Consider the following 12879-nt stretch of genomic DNA (forward strand, 5'->3'; position numbering starts at 1 on the left):
ATTAAGATGTGTTGCTCCCAGTACCCCTTCTGGCAAGTTCTAGAGCCTCACTGCTCTGATAGTTAGAAAACTGTTTCTAGTTTCCAGACTAAATTTATTCATGGCTAGTTTATACCCATTTATTCCTGTGCCAACATTGTCCTTTAGCTTAAACATATGTACTCTCTCCCTTGTCTATACCAGCCTGATATATGTATAGAGACAATCATACCCTTAACTCTTTTAGTCTCTTCTGGTTAAGACAGGTTCTTCAGCTCCTCTGGTCATCCAACCAGGCCCTCTTTCCACTTCTTCGAGATGAATTAATCTTTCTTACATGTGAGTGACCAGAATTGTATACAGTATCCCAAATGAAATTTCACTTGTGCCATTTACAACGGCATTAACATTTCCCTGTCTGTACTGGAAATCATTCTTCTGATGCATCCTAGGATTGCATTTGCTTTTTTCACTGCCACATCACATTGCTGGCTCATAGTCATCCTATGATCGACTAGGACAATGAGGTCTTTCTCACTTGTCTCCAAGTGATGAGCTGCCATCTCATAACAGAAATTGTTATTAGCCCTTGCACTTTGTACTCTTAAATTTCATCCTGTTTCTATTACCCTACTCCTCAAGGTCATCCTCCTGACTTATTAGTTTTTAAGATCTCATGAATAACATTAGTGTTTTTATCTACACAGGGCCTCCACATGTAAAATAATAAGCTTCTGTTGCAATGTATTGCTATCAGGGTAATATATTCCCTGTTTCCTTCCTTCCCTTCACCCGCCACCCACAACCCAGATGTCGAGAGGCCACTAATCTATTTGGATGTTTTAAACTATTAAAGATAAGCAAGTCAAGTTATAAGTGTTAGCTGCTATGCAGTTAGCAAAAATAAGTAACAGGGTTCAGTGCAAAGGGGGGAAAAGTGGCAGAGCTGAATTAAAATCCTGGATAACGATAGAATAGTACAGAACCAACAGAAGATTACAAAATTACCAAAATCTGCAAAGCCTGTGTTTAGGCATCTATACACATGTATAGTAAGTAATCTGAAAGAATTCTCCCAGTTTTGTTCTCCTAGGAGAAAAACCTACTAAGAGACACCTGAACAGACATTCAAATGCTGATCCCTAGAAGAGCAGAGAGCTTGCTATGCTGACACTGTGCAGCCAGTACGCACTGATAGCTCCCTCAATCTGCCTGCAATCAGAATGCAAGTGCACAGGGCAGCCCTGATTGCCTGACCCTAACGGCAGGTCTCCCTCCATGTTCAGCTATAGCAGCAGAGTCTATATAGCAACACGCTGTTCCCAGGTGGGGAGGGGAAAGAGGAGGTAAGAGACAGACAGAAAACAGTTTGGGATACTGAAGGACTGCAGTGGCTTTTTTCAAAAGAGAATGTCTGCAAGCATTCATTCTCCCAGGAGAAACCCTGGTTGTTCCTAGGTTATTTTTCTCCTAGAGAAGCCATTTTTGCTCGCGAGAAAAATCCTGAATGTCTTTACACTTGTGGTTTCCCCTGTGAAATCAGCACTCGAGGAGAAACTAACTGTCTGTGTGCAGTCTAGGTCAGCTCTCTCACTTGTTTGTTACTTTTTGTGACAGATTTATATTGGCTGCAGTGCAAATGATAAAGCATGTCCATGCTAATCACTCTGTATCAAGGTAAAAATCCTTGCATTCCAGTCCAAGCTGCCTTAAACTGTTTTACACATGACCCATCCTAATACAGTTGTATTAAGGATAATACTGGTGTGACAGGGGAAAGTGGATACTATTTCAGTGCCATAGGTCATACCTCTGGTTTCTGCTGATGTCTTTATCAGCCAGTCAGTCATCTGAGCATCTGGTAGCCTAACTAACAAATTACAGGCAGCTCTCTTCACCTGTAATTACAGGTGGCAAAGCTCAAGGACCTAGGAGCACAAGTGGTCTTTCTCCTCAATCCTCCCAGTCAGAGGCTGTGGCCATCAGAGGGAGGAGTGCATCAAGGAGGTCAACCGAAGGCTTAGGAGATGGTGACACTTGTGGGCTTTGGATACCTCGACCTTGGTATGCAGTTTAACTACAGTGGTCTACATGCAAGGGACGGTGTTCATCTCACAGGCAGAGGGAAGAAGCTCTTCGCTATGGGAGTCTATGACTTGTTGAGGAGGGCTTTAAACTAGGCACATCTGGGGCTCGGGAGAAGGTTCCATTGCTGTGCATGAATCCTCTAGAAACAATGGCACACGGGAGGGCGTTCAAGCAACATCCACATAAATACTAACATCTTGAGACACAGGCAGTGTGACAGAAAACCTGAGGTGACTAGGGGGGAACTCAGGTGTCTTTATGGGAATGCCAGAAGCATGGGAAATAAACAAGAGGAACTGGCATTCCTTCTGGTTGATGAGGAATTAAATCTGATTGGGTTGACAGAGACCTGGTGGGATGACGCACATGATTGGGCAATGAATATTGAGGGCTATAGGCTTTACAGAAAGGATCAGGTCAGGAAGAAGGGAGGAGGTGTGGCCCTCTATGTGAAAGAGTAGTACCCCTCCCTGCAGGTCACATTTGACAGCAGGGAAGGGTCGCTTGAGACCCTCTGGGTCAAGATACAAGGGGGATCAGGAGAGGGAGACCTGATGGTGGAAGTCTACTGCAGGCCTTCCTCCCAAGGAAAGGACTGCAATCAGGCATTATCCAGAGGCCTGATTGAGGCAGCTTGCACTAGAGACACGATAGTCATGGGCGACTTCAACTACCCTGATATCTGTTTGGAGTACCACTCAGCCACATCCAGCAGGTCAGCCAACTTCTTGGCAACAACAGACTATCTGTTTCTGACACAGGTTGTGGAGGGGCCTACTAGGGGTAAGACCACTCTGGATTTAGTGCTGACCAAGGGGGAGGACATCATAGATGACCTGAGGGTTGGTGGTACTGTGGGTGACAGTGATCATGATCTGATAAGGTTCACCATCCACCGTAAAACTGGGAAATCAAATCAGCAGAACAGAAGTCCTAAATTTCAGGAAGGCAGATTTTGGCAAACTCAAGAAGCTAGCTGGAGAGGCCCTCTGCGACCAGCAACTGAATGAACTGGGAGTCTAGGAATGGTGGTGATTTCTTAAAGGAGGCAATTCTCACCGCTCAAAAACAGGCTATCTCCAGGCAGACAAGAAGTGGGAAAGGAGCCAAGAGACCCATTTGGCTCAACAGAGATATTACGGAGCTATTGAAAAAGAAAGAAAAATCATATAAACAATGGAAGAACAGGTCAGCAACCAGAGAGGAATACACCAGTATTGCCAGGGCCTGCAGATACAAGACATGAAAAGCTAAGGAAGGCATGGAAATCAAGCTGGCAACCAGCATAAAAGACAACAAAAAGTTCTTCTACGGATACACAGAGAGTAAGGGGAAAACAAACAAACAAACAAAAAACCCCAATCAGGATCCACTGCGAGATCCCTACTGAATGCTCAGGGGCAGCCGACAGTCAATCCCCACAAAAAGGCGGAACTCTTAAATACGTACTTCCCATCAGTATTCCTGAAATCAAATGGGAGCTGTTTGCCTGACCAGAGGCTCAGGGAACATGGGGAAGGCAGCAGATTACATGAAATCAGTCCTGAACAGTGAGGGATCTCCTAAAACACTTGGACACTTCCAAGTCTGCTGGGACAGACGACCTACACCTCAGACTCCTGAAAGAACTGGCTGAATTTATAGCAGTGCCACTGGCCAAGTTGTTAAGAAATGAAAGAGGGATGACACTGTGAACTACAGACCAGTCAGCCTGACTTCAGTCCTAGATAAAATCTTTGAAAAATTTGCTTAGGAGGCCATCAGTTACAAGCTGGTAACTGATGGAGAGTTAAGAAGCAACCAGCACGGTTTTGTTGAGGGTTGATCATGCCTGACAAACCTAGTATCCTTCTATGACCAGGTTACTAGCCATCTGGATGAGGGACACAAGGTTGACATCATTTACAAAGACTTAAGTAAAGCCTTTGATTCCATTTCCCACGAGCTGCTCTCAAACAAACTGGAGGGTACTGGGCTGGACCAGTCTACAGTGAAGTGGGTGGACAACTGGCTTAGAGGCTGCTCCCAGACTGTTGTAATCAATGGAATAGCTTCATCCTGGAGGACTGTCTCCAGTGGTGCCCCCCCGGGTTTGGTGCTTGGACCTGTGGTCTTTAATATATTTATTAATTATGTGGACGAGGGGGTAGAAAGCTCAATGATTAAGTGTACAGATGCTACCAAGCTGTGGGGAAATGCAAGCATGTTAGAGGATAAGGTAAAGATCTAGGATGACCTTGACAGACTGGATTCATGGGAGGAACGGAGTCAGATGAGGTTTTTCAGGGAGAAGTGAAGGTCCTTCATCTGGGTAGGAAGAACCCCCATCATAACTACATCAGGGGTTGTCAACTGGGGGTACATGGACCAGTCCTAGGGTGTACATGTGGGCAGGTGGGGACACAGCGCCACTGCCTCCCAGGAGCAAGGCCAGGCTGAGGCACGGGCAGAGGCACCCCTCTGTGGGGTGGGGAAGCTCACACGCAGCAGCTGCCACCACACACCAGCCCAGTGAGCTTCCCTGCTCCACAGAGGGGCACTTCTGCCCTCACTCCAGCCCAGTGAGCTTCCTCACTCCACCCCAGCCCTGCTCCTGGGAGGCAACAGTGCTCCATCCTTGCCTTGTCGCTCAGTGTCCAGCCGCGCACCACCCCCCTGAGCTCATGCGCACAGCCATGCACTACCCACCCCCTCTGCTCAGCATCTGGCTGCTGGGGGTACTTAGACTAAAAAAGGTTGAAAACTACACAATGGGTGTCGGTCCACTGGCTTGCACAACATCTGAATGAGACCTGGGGGTCACAATTGACCTGAAGATGAACATGAGCTGGTAGTGCGATGAGGTTGCCAGAAGGGCAAATAGACCTCTGACACGCATCAGCCAATGTGTGGCCAACAGATCCAGGAAGGTGCTCCTCCCTCTCTATTTGGCATTGGTGAGGCCTCAGCTGGAGTACTGCGTCCAGTTCTGGGCACCGCACTTCAAGGAAGATATGGATAAGCTTGAGAGGGTACAAAGAAGGGCCACCCGTATGGTTAAGGGCATGGAGGATAGGCCCTGTGGGGAGAGACTCCAGGACTGGGCCTGTTCAGTATGAGTAAGAGACAGCTGAGAGGTGACCTGACAGCTGCCTATAAGTATGTCAAGGGTAAGCATCAAAATCTAGGGGAGCAACTCTTCAGAAAGGCAGCTCAAGGGAGGATGAAGACCAATGAGCATAAGCTAATAGAGAGTAAATTCAGGCTAGACATAAGAAAAAACTTTTTCTCTGTAAGGATCACCAGACTCTGGTACACACTCCCAGCAGAGGCGGTGCAGTCACCCTCAGTGGAGCTGTTCAAGATGAGGCTGGACAGGAACCTTGTCCAGCTCATCTGAGCCCAGTAACTTCCTTCTCACGGCAGGGAACCAGACTTGATGATCTTACAGGTCCCTTCCAGTTCTATGATTCAGAGAGAAACTATCAGTTGCTGACTCGGACATGAATCACCAGCTGGAGCTACAGTGGGAGGATCCTCAAGTACCAGTCCCCGCTCTCCTTTTGCAACTGTCAAAACTCTCCACCATAGATAGAAAGGGAGAGGACAACTATATTCTTGTAGCTGCATCACACAAATATGCTTATTATGGGCACAGAGGCCTTTTCCTCATTTTTTCTCTTTTCCAAGATGATAAAATGGGGCATGGGGGTATACGAGCCAGAAAAAGCAGCTGGAAAAGAATGATTCCAGTATATATACTATTTTAAAGATGTATTTTGATAGTCTTTTCATTTTTGTATATGGTCATTTCTGAGTTTAAATCTTACCTAAAAGCTTTTCCATCTAAGGAAAGATAACATCAAATCTGTGCAACTGAAGTGTTTGATTAGAGCAGTGATGCTCATCCAGGGTGCCAAGACACCCTGGCTAAGTACGGACAGTCAAAAAATCCTGAGGCTGAATCAGTTCAATCTTCACAGGTTAGTCTAAGACACATAGATTAAATTAATAAGCAAGTGAACAGACACTCACTTTTGATTCCAGAAAGGCAGCCACATGCCTGCAGTAGCTCAGGCTAGAAGCTGGGAAACTAGAGCACACCTCCCTGCTCAGCTGCAGCAGACAGGCTAGCCAGCCCACCCTGTGAGGGGAGTGGCAGGGTTTGCAAGGGAGGTGCAAAGCATCCTGGGATGCTGGGAGACTGAGTTCATTTGAATCTAGAGGGGATCTGAGACAGAAGTTCAATAAACCAATTTAACCTAAATCAGTTCAGTTTGATACCTCATCTATCCACATTGATTTTAAACTGGTTTCAGCCATTTTGAAAGCAGTTTACAGGCACTGAACTTTTGTTGTGTTACAGATTTGAACCAGTTTTACCAGTTTATGTTTAATTTCTGTCCCTAGACCCTGGGGTGCAACAGGAAATAAGCATATAAGCCAGGTTCAGTCTCATCCCTGCCTGAACAGTCCCCTCACCCCAACTGCCCAGCCCCTCTGCAAGGAGATAAGTACTGAGACATAAATTAGTTTTTGAAATTGTGTGCCACTCCATTCACTTGAGCCAAAAAATTTTAACAACTACTGGATTAGGGCTATGTATGTCAGTCACACCTAGCAAGCATTTTCCTACTGTGCATACCTCATACACTTTAACATTTCATAGAAAAGGTATAAGAACATAAGTATTCAGCAGTCTCAATTTCCTTTGTTTTAAAAACAGAATAGAAAAAGTCCTCTCAGCTGTCATACTACAAATCTAAATGGAAACCCATTAATTTTGATGGTGGTACTCTACTGTTAATGAAGAACAAAATTTGATTCTCATGCTTCAATCAAGGAGAAAACAAAAAAATAAAAATGAGATGAAGATGTAATTCAATCCCATACCATTGGTTTTGATGCAGGAATTGCTGAGTGCATTTCCATGACTAGTGTGGTGAAGACAGACTAGATGATGAAAATGTTTTCTTTGACTTTGAATGGTCTTGAATAGGAGTATGCGTAACTTTCAGCAGAATTTAAAAAAAAATATTATTGGATAAGGACAACATTATTGTGCTTAAACCAACACAGCTACAAACAAAAACTTATTATTGGATACATACTCAAGTAGATCTAAACCCTGAAAGAAACTGTTAAACATATTAACTTAGTTTAAACCCAAGATTAGGATAGATAGAATTTTATTAGCAAATTGTACATAGTGTCAGCTCCACTTCATCATAAGTTGCCCAACTATACAGCCATATGTTTTTGGGTTTGTTTTTTTTGGGGGGGGGGGGGTTTGGGGGGGGGAGGGGTGTTGAAAAGCTAGAAGGGAGTTCTCTTGAGATTTTTCTTTAATAAACTAGCATATATAGCAATTTATTTCAATATTTGATGTCTACTTTATATTTAGTGCAGAATTTTTTATAGAAAAGAAATTAAGGTTGTTGGCTTACCATTAGCAATCGCTTCTCCCTTCAGACTCTTCATTCCACTAGTCACTGGATTGCCATCTATGTAAAACTCAATTATACCATCATCCAAGGTAATCAGAAGGTGAAGCCAAGTATTTTCCTCCAGGTATTTCATGATAGTTTTCTTAGCCACATATGTAATGTTGGATCCCAACGTTGCATAGTGAAGCATAACAGTAACATGGGATTCATTCGTTTGGATTTTCACTCCATAATATAAGGTCCCATTTCCATTGTCCTTTGCTATTATAAACCCATCACTGTTAGGGTTAGGAATCACCCAAGCTGAAAATGTAAAATTGGCCAGTATGTTATTTGTGCTGTCCTGGTACTCGGGGCCAACAATCCCAAATGCATCCTCATTTCCACTGAAGTACAAAGCATCAGTTCCACTGTGATGACGTCTCATGTGAGGTTGTGACTGTACTGAAGCAGGGAACAAGCCGAGCAATAAGAAGTCCATCATTGGTGGTAGTCCTGCTTGGAATTCACCAGACAATATTTCCCAGCCAATCCGGACATCTCCAAAGATGCCCTGCTGCCTCCAAATTGTAAAGTTCGTAATACAGGAGAGATCGTCTTCAGAGAGAACATCTTCTGCTATCTCCCTGTCCTGGCTCTCTGGATCTATGACAAAGACTCCAAAAGGGTCATCATTGAATGGGATCATTACAGTTACAGCAAGGCTGGTTTCAGCTAACTGGCCACCAGGGCCTGGAGTCCCACCTGTGATGTAAATAAAAAAAACAGAATTTAATGCGACTCCTGCTCCATACAGCAGTATAAAGACAAACCCATCCAGGCAACCAAAGATTGATTTTTATAAATTATTTTACAGGGAGCTAGAATTTCTTGATAAAGGAAATATGTAAAATTTTGTGCAATGAATAAAATGTTGCCTCAGAATTATTAATTAAAAACTAGCATAACGGTGTATTTTTAAATAGAACCATAAACCCGCATTATAAATGTGTTAGGTATGGAATAAACAGAGGCATTTTCAGCAAAAATAGCACATCCTCAATTCTTCTGAATTTGCCAGTCAGATCAATTTTGTTCAAGTTGGTAGAGAAAATGGGCTACATTTGATTTAAATGTATAGCAAATATATGTCAGATTTCCACTGGGGTATATGAGGGCAAAATTTGGCTCATTGCCTCTGAACCACAAAGAGTACATAAATGAAATACAGTTCAGAGGTGCATAACAAAACACCTTGTGGGTAGGGACAGAAGTTACACATAAACTGGTTTAAGTGATAAGAAACTGGTTTAAACCTATAACAGAAGTTCAGTACACATAAACCAGTTTCAAAATGGCCAAAACTGGGTTAAGATAAACCTGGTTGAATGTAGTATCAGACTTATCTGACTGAAGCTGAAGTGGAACTTCTGTCCCAGACCCCTTCCTGGTTTAAGTTAAATCAGTCACCCAGCACCCAAACATGCTTTTCAGTCCTAGGCTACGCTGTGCTGTTTGCTCCAGAGGGCAGGGTTGACCCCACTCCTCTGGTCTGTAGCCGGACCAGTGAGGGCTAGCTGACAAGGGGGTGGGAAACCTGGCTGGGGACCCTGCTGGGGCCTCAAAGGGGCTTTAATCCCCCCTTCCGCAGCTCAATGTGCTGCCCACACTGCCTGCTCTTTGCTGGAACAGGGCATGAGGCATGGGTAGGCAACAGCTTGAGAGGGACTGCTCCCCCCAGGCAAACCCTGGGTGGGGTCTGGAAGGGGCTTTAATCCCCACTTCCACAGCTCAGTGTGCTAGCGCCAAGCCCTGCAGGACCAGACTGAGAGACAGGAGGCATTGGCAAAGATTGGACACAATCATCACATGTATGTGCTGGAGACAGAGCTAAGGGAACAGGAGAGGGTCCTGGACTGCTTTTGTGACCCAAGGAAGCAGAGAACTACATTTACAAATGGCAGGAAACCAGCAGACTCCACCACCTCCCATCTCTGCCAGAGACTGAAGCAAGCAGCTGACAAGATGAGGGGAGGGGGCATAATTCCCCTCAGCTCCCCCAGGCCATGGGGGAGGGAGAAGAGGTTTGGGAACCAGGCCTGGAGGGACTGGTCCCCTCCCACCTGCAAGCACAGGGCCAAGCCCTGCAGGACCAGACCACTTCGGAGTTGAGAGGTGTTGGCAAAGACCTGGCACAATCATTATGTGTATGTGCTAGAGATGGAACTAAGGGAACAGGAGAGGGTCCCAGACAGCTTAACCCAGTATGAACAAAGAAGGCAGAGAACTACATTTACATTATAAAGCAGAACCTGTAAACGGTGGGAGACTGGAATATCTAAGCAAGGACTTTCTGCATACCTGGCTGCAAGGAGATGCTCTGCCCTCAGGATTATGTAAGACTTATGCAAGGTTTTCTCGTGTCTTTTTGGTTTATTATAATCCATTTCAAGTTAGATTATGCCGCGTGCACTCTCACTGTGTTTTCCTGGGCTGTATCTTAGTTTAGGGAAAGGGTTTTGGTTGTTCTGTCCTGTGCATGAGGTTGCAAAGTACTGTGTTCAGGACTATTTTTGTTCAGGCTTTTATGAATTCAATGCCAATACCTTTCTCCCCTCCTCCCCCCCGCCCCCCCAGCACTGGGTGGGGGGAAGAAGCCTAGTAGGCACTGTCCCCACCAGGCAGACCTGGGCTACGGTCTCCACTCTCCAGCAAGCTAGCCTGGCTCGTGCCTGCCCACACCCCTTCTCTGAATCAGGAAGAGGGGGGGAAGCCTCAGAGGGATTCTCTTCCCTTCCTTTTGGCTGTGGCCAGCAGGCATGCTCTAGCTCTCCCTGGCTTCTGGCTTGAGCCACTGCAGACATGTGGCTGCATTTCCTGAATCAAAAGTGAATGTGTGTTCATTTGCTTATAGATTCAATTTGGGCAGCTTAAACTAACCTGCAAAGACTGAATCGATTCAGCCTTCAGCTTTTTGACTGTATGTACTTAGCCTGTGTGTCTACCAAACAGCTTACCTCTCCACCCTGTTTGTTTTTTTTAAAGGTATAGATGTATTTATAACAGGAAGATCATCATTATTAACAGAGAACTTAATGCTTAAAAATAAAAGACTAGTTTTATTGGTTGTAAATCTATACCATACATCTATGGAGTTATGGAATAACTAGTTCATTGAACTATCTGAAATGCTAAGTCACTGGCAATTGGTTGGGAAAAGGTCAGGGGAATTTTCAATTCTTTCTGGGCACAGAAGAACTTTGTCAGTAAAAAAAAAAAATACTTCAAAACATAAGCCCTGGCTATCAGAAGCAGCAGCAGTTATGTCTAAAAGAATTTCACTGTAGCCTCACCCATTCACCCTTGCGGGACCAGCCACATTGTGGGGGGGTTGTTGTAAGTCGTAGTAACAATGGCATTCTTCTGCCCAAAGTTCCGTATTTCAGAAGTCACCAAACAGTTGCCCCCTACATTTAAAACAATTTGACTGCCATTTCTCATTAAAAAACTAATAATCTAGTGACAAACTGTCCTACTATGCTGGATCAAGCTGCGAGTATATTAAAATAAAAAGTAAATGTTTGGCTTAGGAAAATGGTAAATTATAAAGAAAAATATAAATGATACAGCTAGGGCTATGTCCATGATGTTTTCCATATTAAAAGCTTAACATTCACCTGGTTTTATAATAGAAGGTCTAAGGGTAGAGGAAGAAATAGAAGAGAGAAAATTACCTGAGGCATTCACCAATTTTAGAGTATAAAATTCATTGAATTCAGGAATTTTATCAGGGATAGCATGAAGAGTTATTGGTTTTGATGCTTCACCATCCAAAAACCACACAGTCCCATATGTTTCATAGAATTCTTGTCCTGGTTCCAGAGAAGAATCATTCTTAAACAGCTGCCAGGTCAAGGAAACATTGCCAAAGCGTCCTTTGTGCCTTATAATCCTGTGCAATGAATTGGGCACAATGAGCTTTCTGGCAGGCGCATATCAAACAGTAAACAAGAACAAAAGAAATCCAGGTGCAGACCTTCTGTATAATCAAATGCAATTTATAGTTCTTCAAATAATTCATTCACAGACAGTATAAGCAATCTACTCTTGAAGGCTTACGGCCTCATGGTTAAATTCTACCTCAAGTATACAGGCATATCTCATACATTCCTTCAAAAATACCTACTATGACCTTCCGATAAGCGTGCACCACACTACAGTGTTTTCAAGTTGCACAGCAATACACCTTATCATACAGAATCATAGAGAAGTAGGGCTGGAGGGGACTTCCAGAGGTCATGTAGTCCAATCCCCTGCCTGAGGCAGGACCATCCCTATCCAAACCATCCTATACAAATCATTACCTGAAATCGACATAAGAGTTGACCTTGCATTATTAAGGATATAAAGGAGTTCTGCATCTCATAATTTTTGCACTTCAGTGCCCTGAGAGGCCAAACTCTTTTTTTTCCCACCCCTTCTGTGGAATCAGTTTTTCAGCTTCACTCATTTACCAATATACCAGTATTGGTTAGGTTTTTTTTAGAGGAGACCTCCGTTTGTTCCTATACCACAAACCTCAGCTAAATATAATATTTATTCAGCTAAGGTTCAGAAAAGACATGCCCTTTTCCCAGTAGGCTGTCTAATTAGACCTTTAAATATTGTATTATATAATACAAAGACTCTCTATAGAGTTCTAGTTGCATGCTTCTATCCACAAAAAAAAAATCAAGAAGAAAAAAATAATAAAAATATAAAGAATCAACCTTCTCAGACTATCATCCTTGCCATAATGTCTCTAGTTTACCTCTGCCTGCTCCCTTCCTGGGGGAAAAAAAATCACCAGATGATATAGCTCGTGCTGATTCTCCTGGCAAGTAACAAGGGCCACCTGTCAATAAAACCCAGGTTCTTAATCCCTTCTGTTCCTTAATACATCACTATGGGGGTGGGGAGGAGTATATGGATAATAACCTTTGTTTTCAGGGGATGGTTTATGGCAAGGTCATTTTAGCCTAGAGGGGTATCAAATGTGGACTGTGAAGGTCAACATCATTTGTAACAGGCAAGTGAAACAAAATGAAGTATAAAAGAAAGAATAAAGCAATCAAATGGGGTAAATTTTCAGAACTAGGTTCAAAGATTACTAGGTATCTCGCCAAAAAAATCAACAGCTGAAAAAGAAACCATTTGGTTTTCAGAGGATTTTTTTTTCCTTAGGTCACATTCTACTGGATCGTTTCATACCTACAGTGAACATTCATTGTTGTTATAGTCATACTTACACCTCCTTCATTTATCATATAATTGAATTGTTTTTGTTTGGATGTTCTTCTGTAAATATACATTATATTTGCTACTTCAAATACATATTTTTCTTTAAATTCTATATAAAAACAAAGTC

General features: G+C 43.5%; 1 protein-coding gene across 1 annotated transcript in view; it reads right to left on the reverse strand.

Moving 5' to 3' along the window:
• Positions 1-12879, reverse strand: part of ADGRV1 (adhesion G protein-coupled receptor V1) — a 487191-nt gene that overhangs the window by 388492 nt on the left and 85820 nt on the right. The window contains exons 19-20 of the mRNA XM_019483282.1: positions 11207-11424; positions 7494-8237 (exon numbers count right to left, since the gene is read on the reverse strand). Coding sequence (XP_019338827.1) covers positions 7494-8237; positions 11207-11424 — 962 coding nt within the window. The remainder of the gene's footprint in view (positions 1-7493; positions 8238-11206; positions 11425-12879) is intronic.

The sequence above is a fragment of the Alligator mississippiensis genome, chromosome 3 (assembly GCF_030867095.1).
Source record: "Alligator mississippiensis isolate rAllMis1 chromosome 3, rAllMis1, whole genome shotgun sequence".
NCBI classification, from domain to species: Eukaryota; Metazoa; Chordata; order Crocodylia; family Alligatoridae; genus Alligator; species Alligator mississippiensis.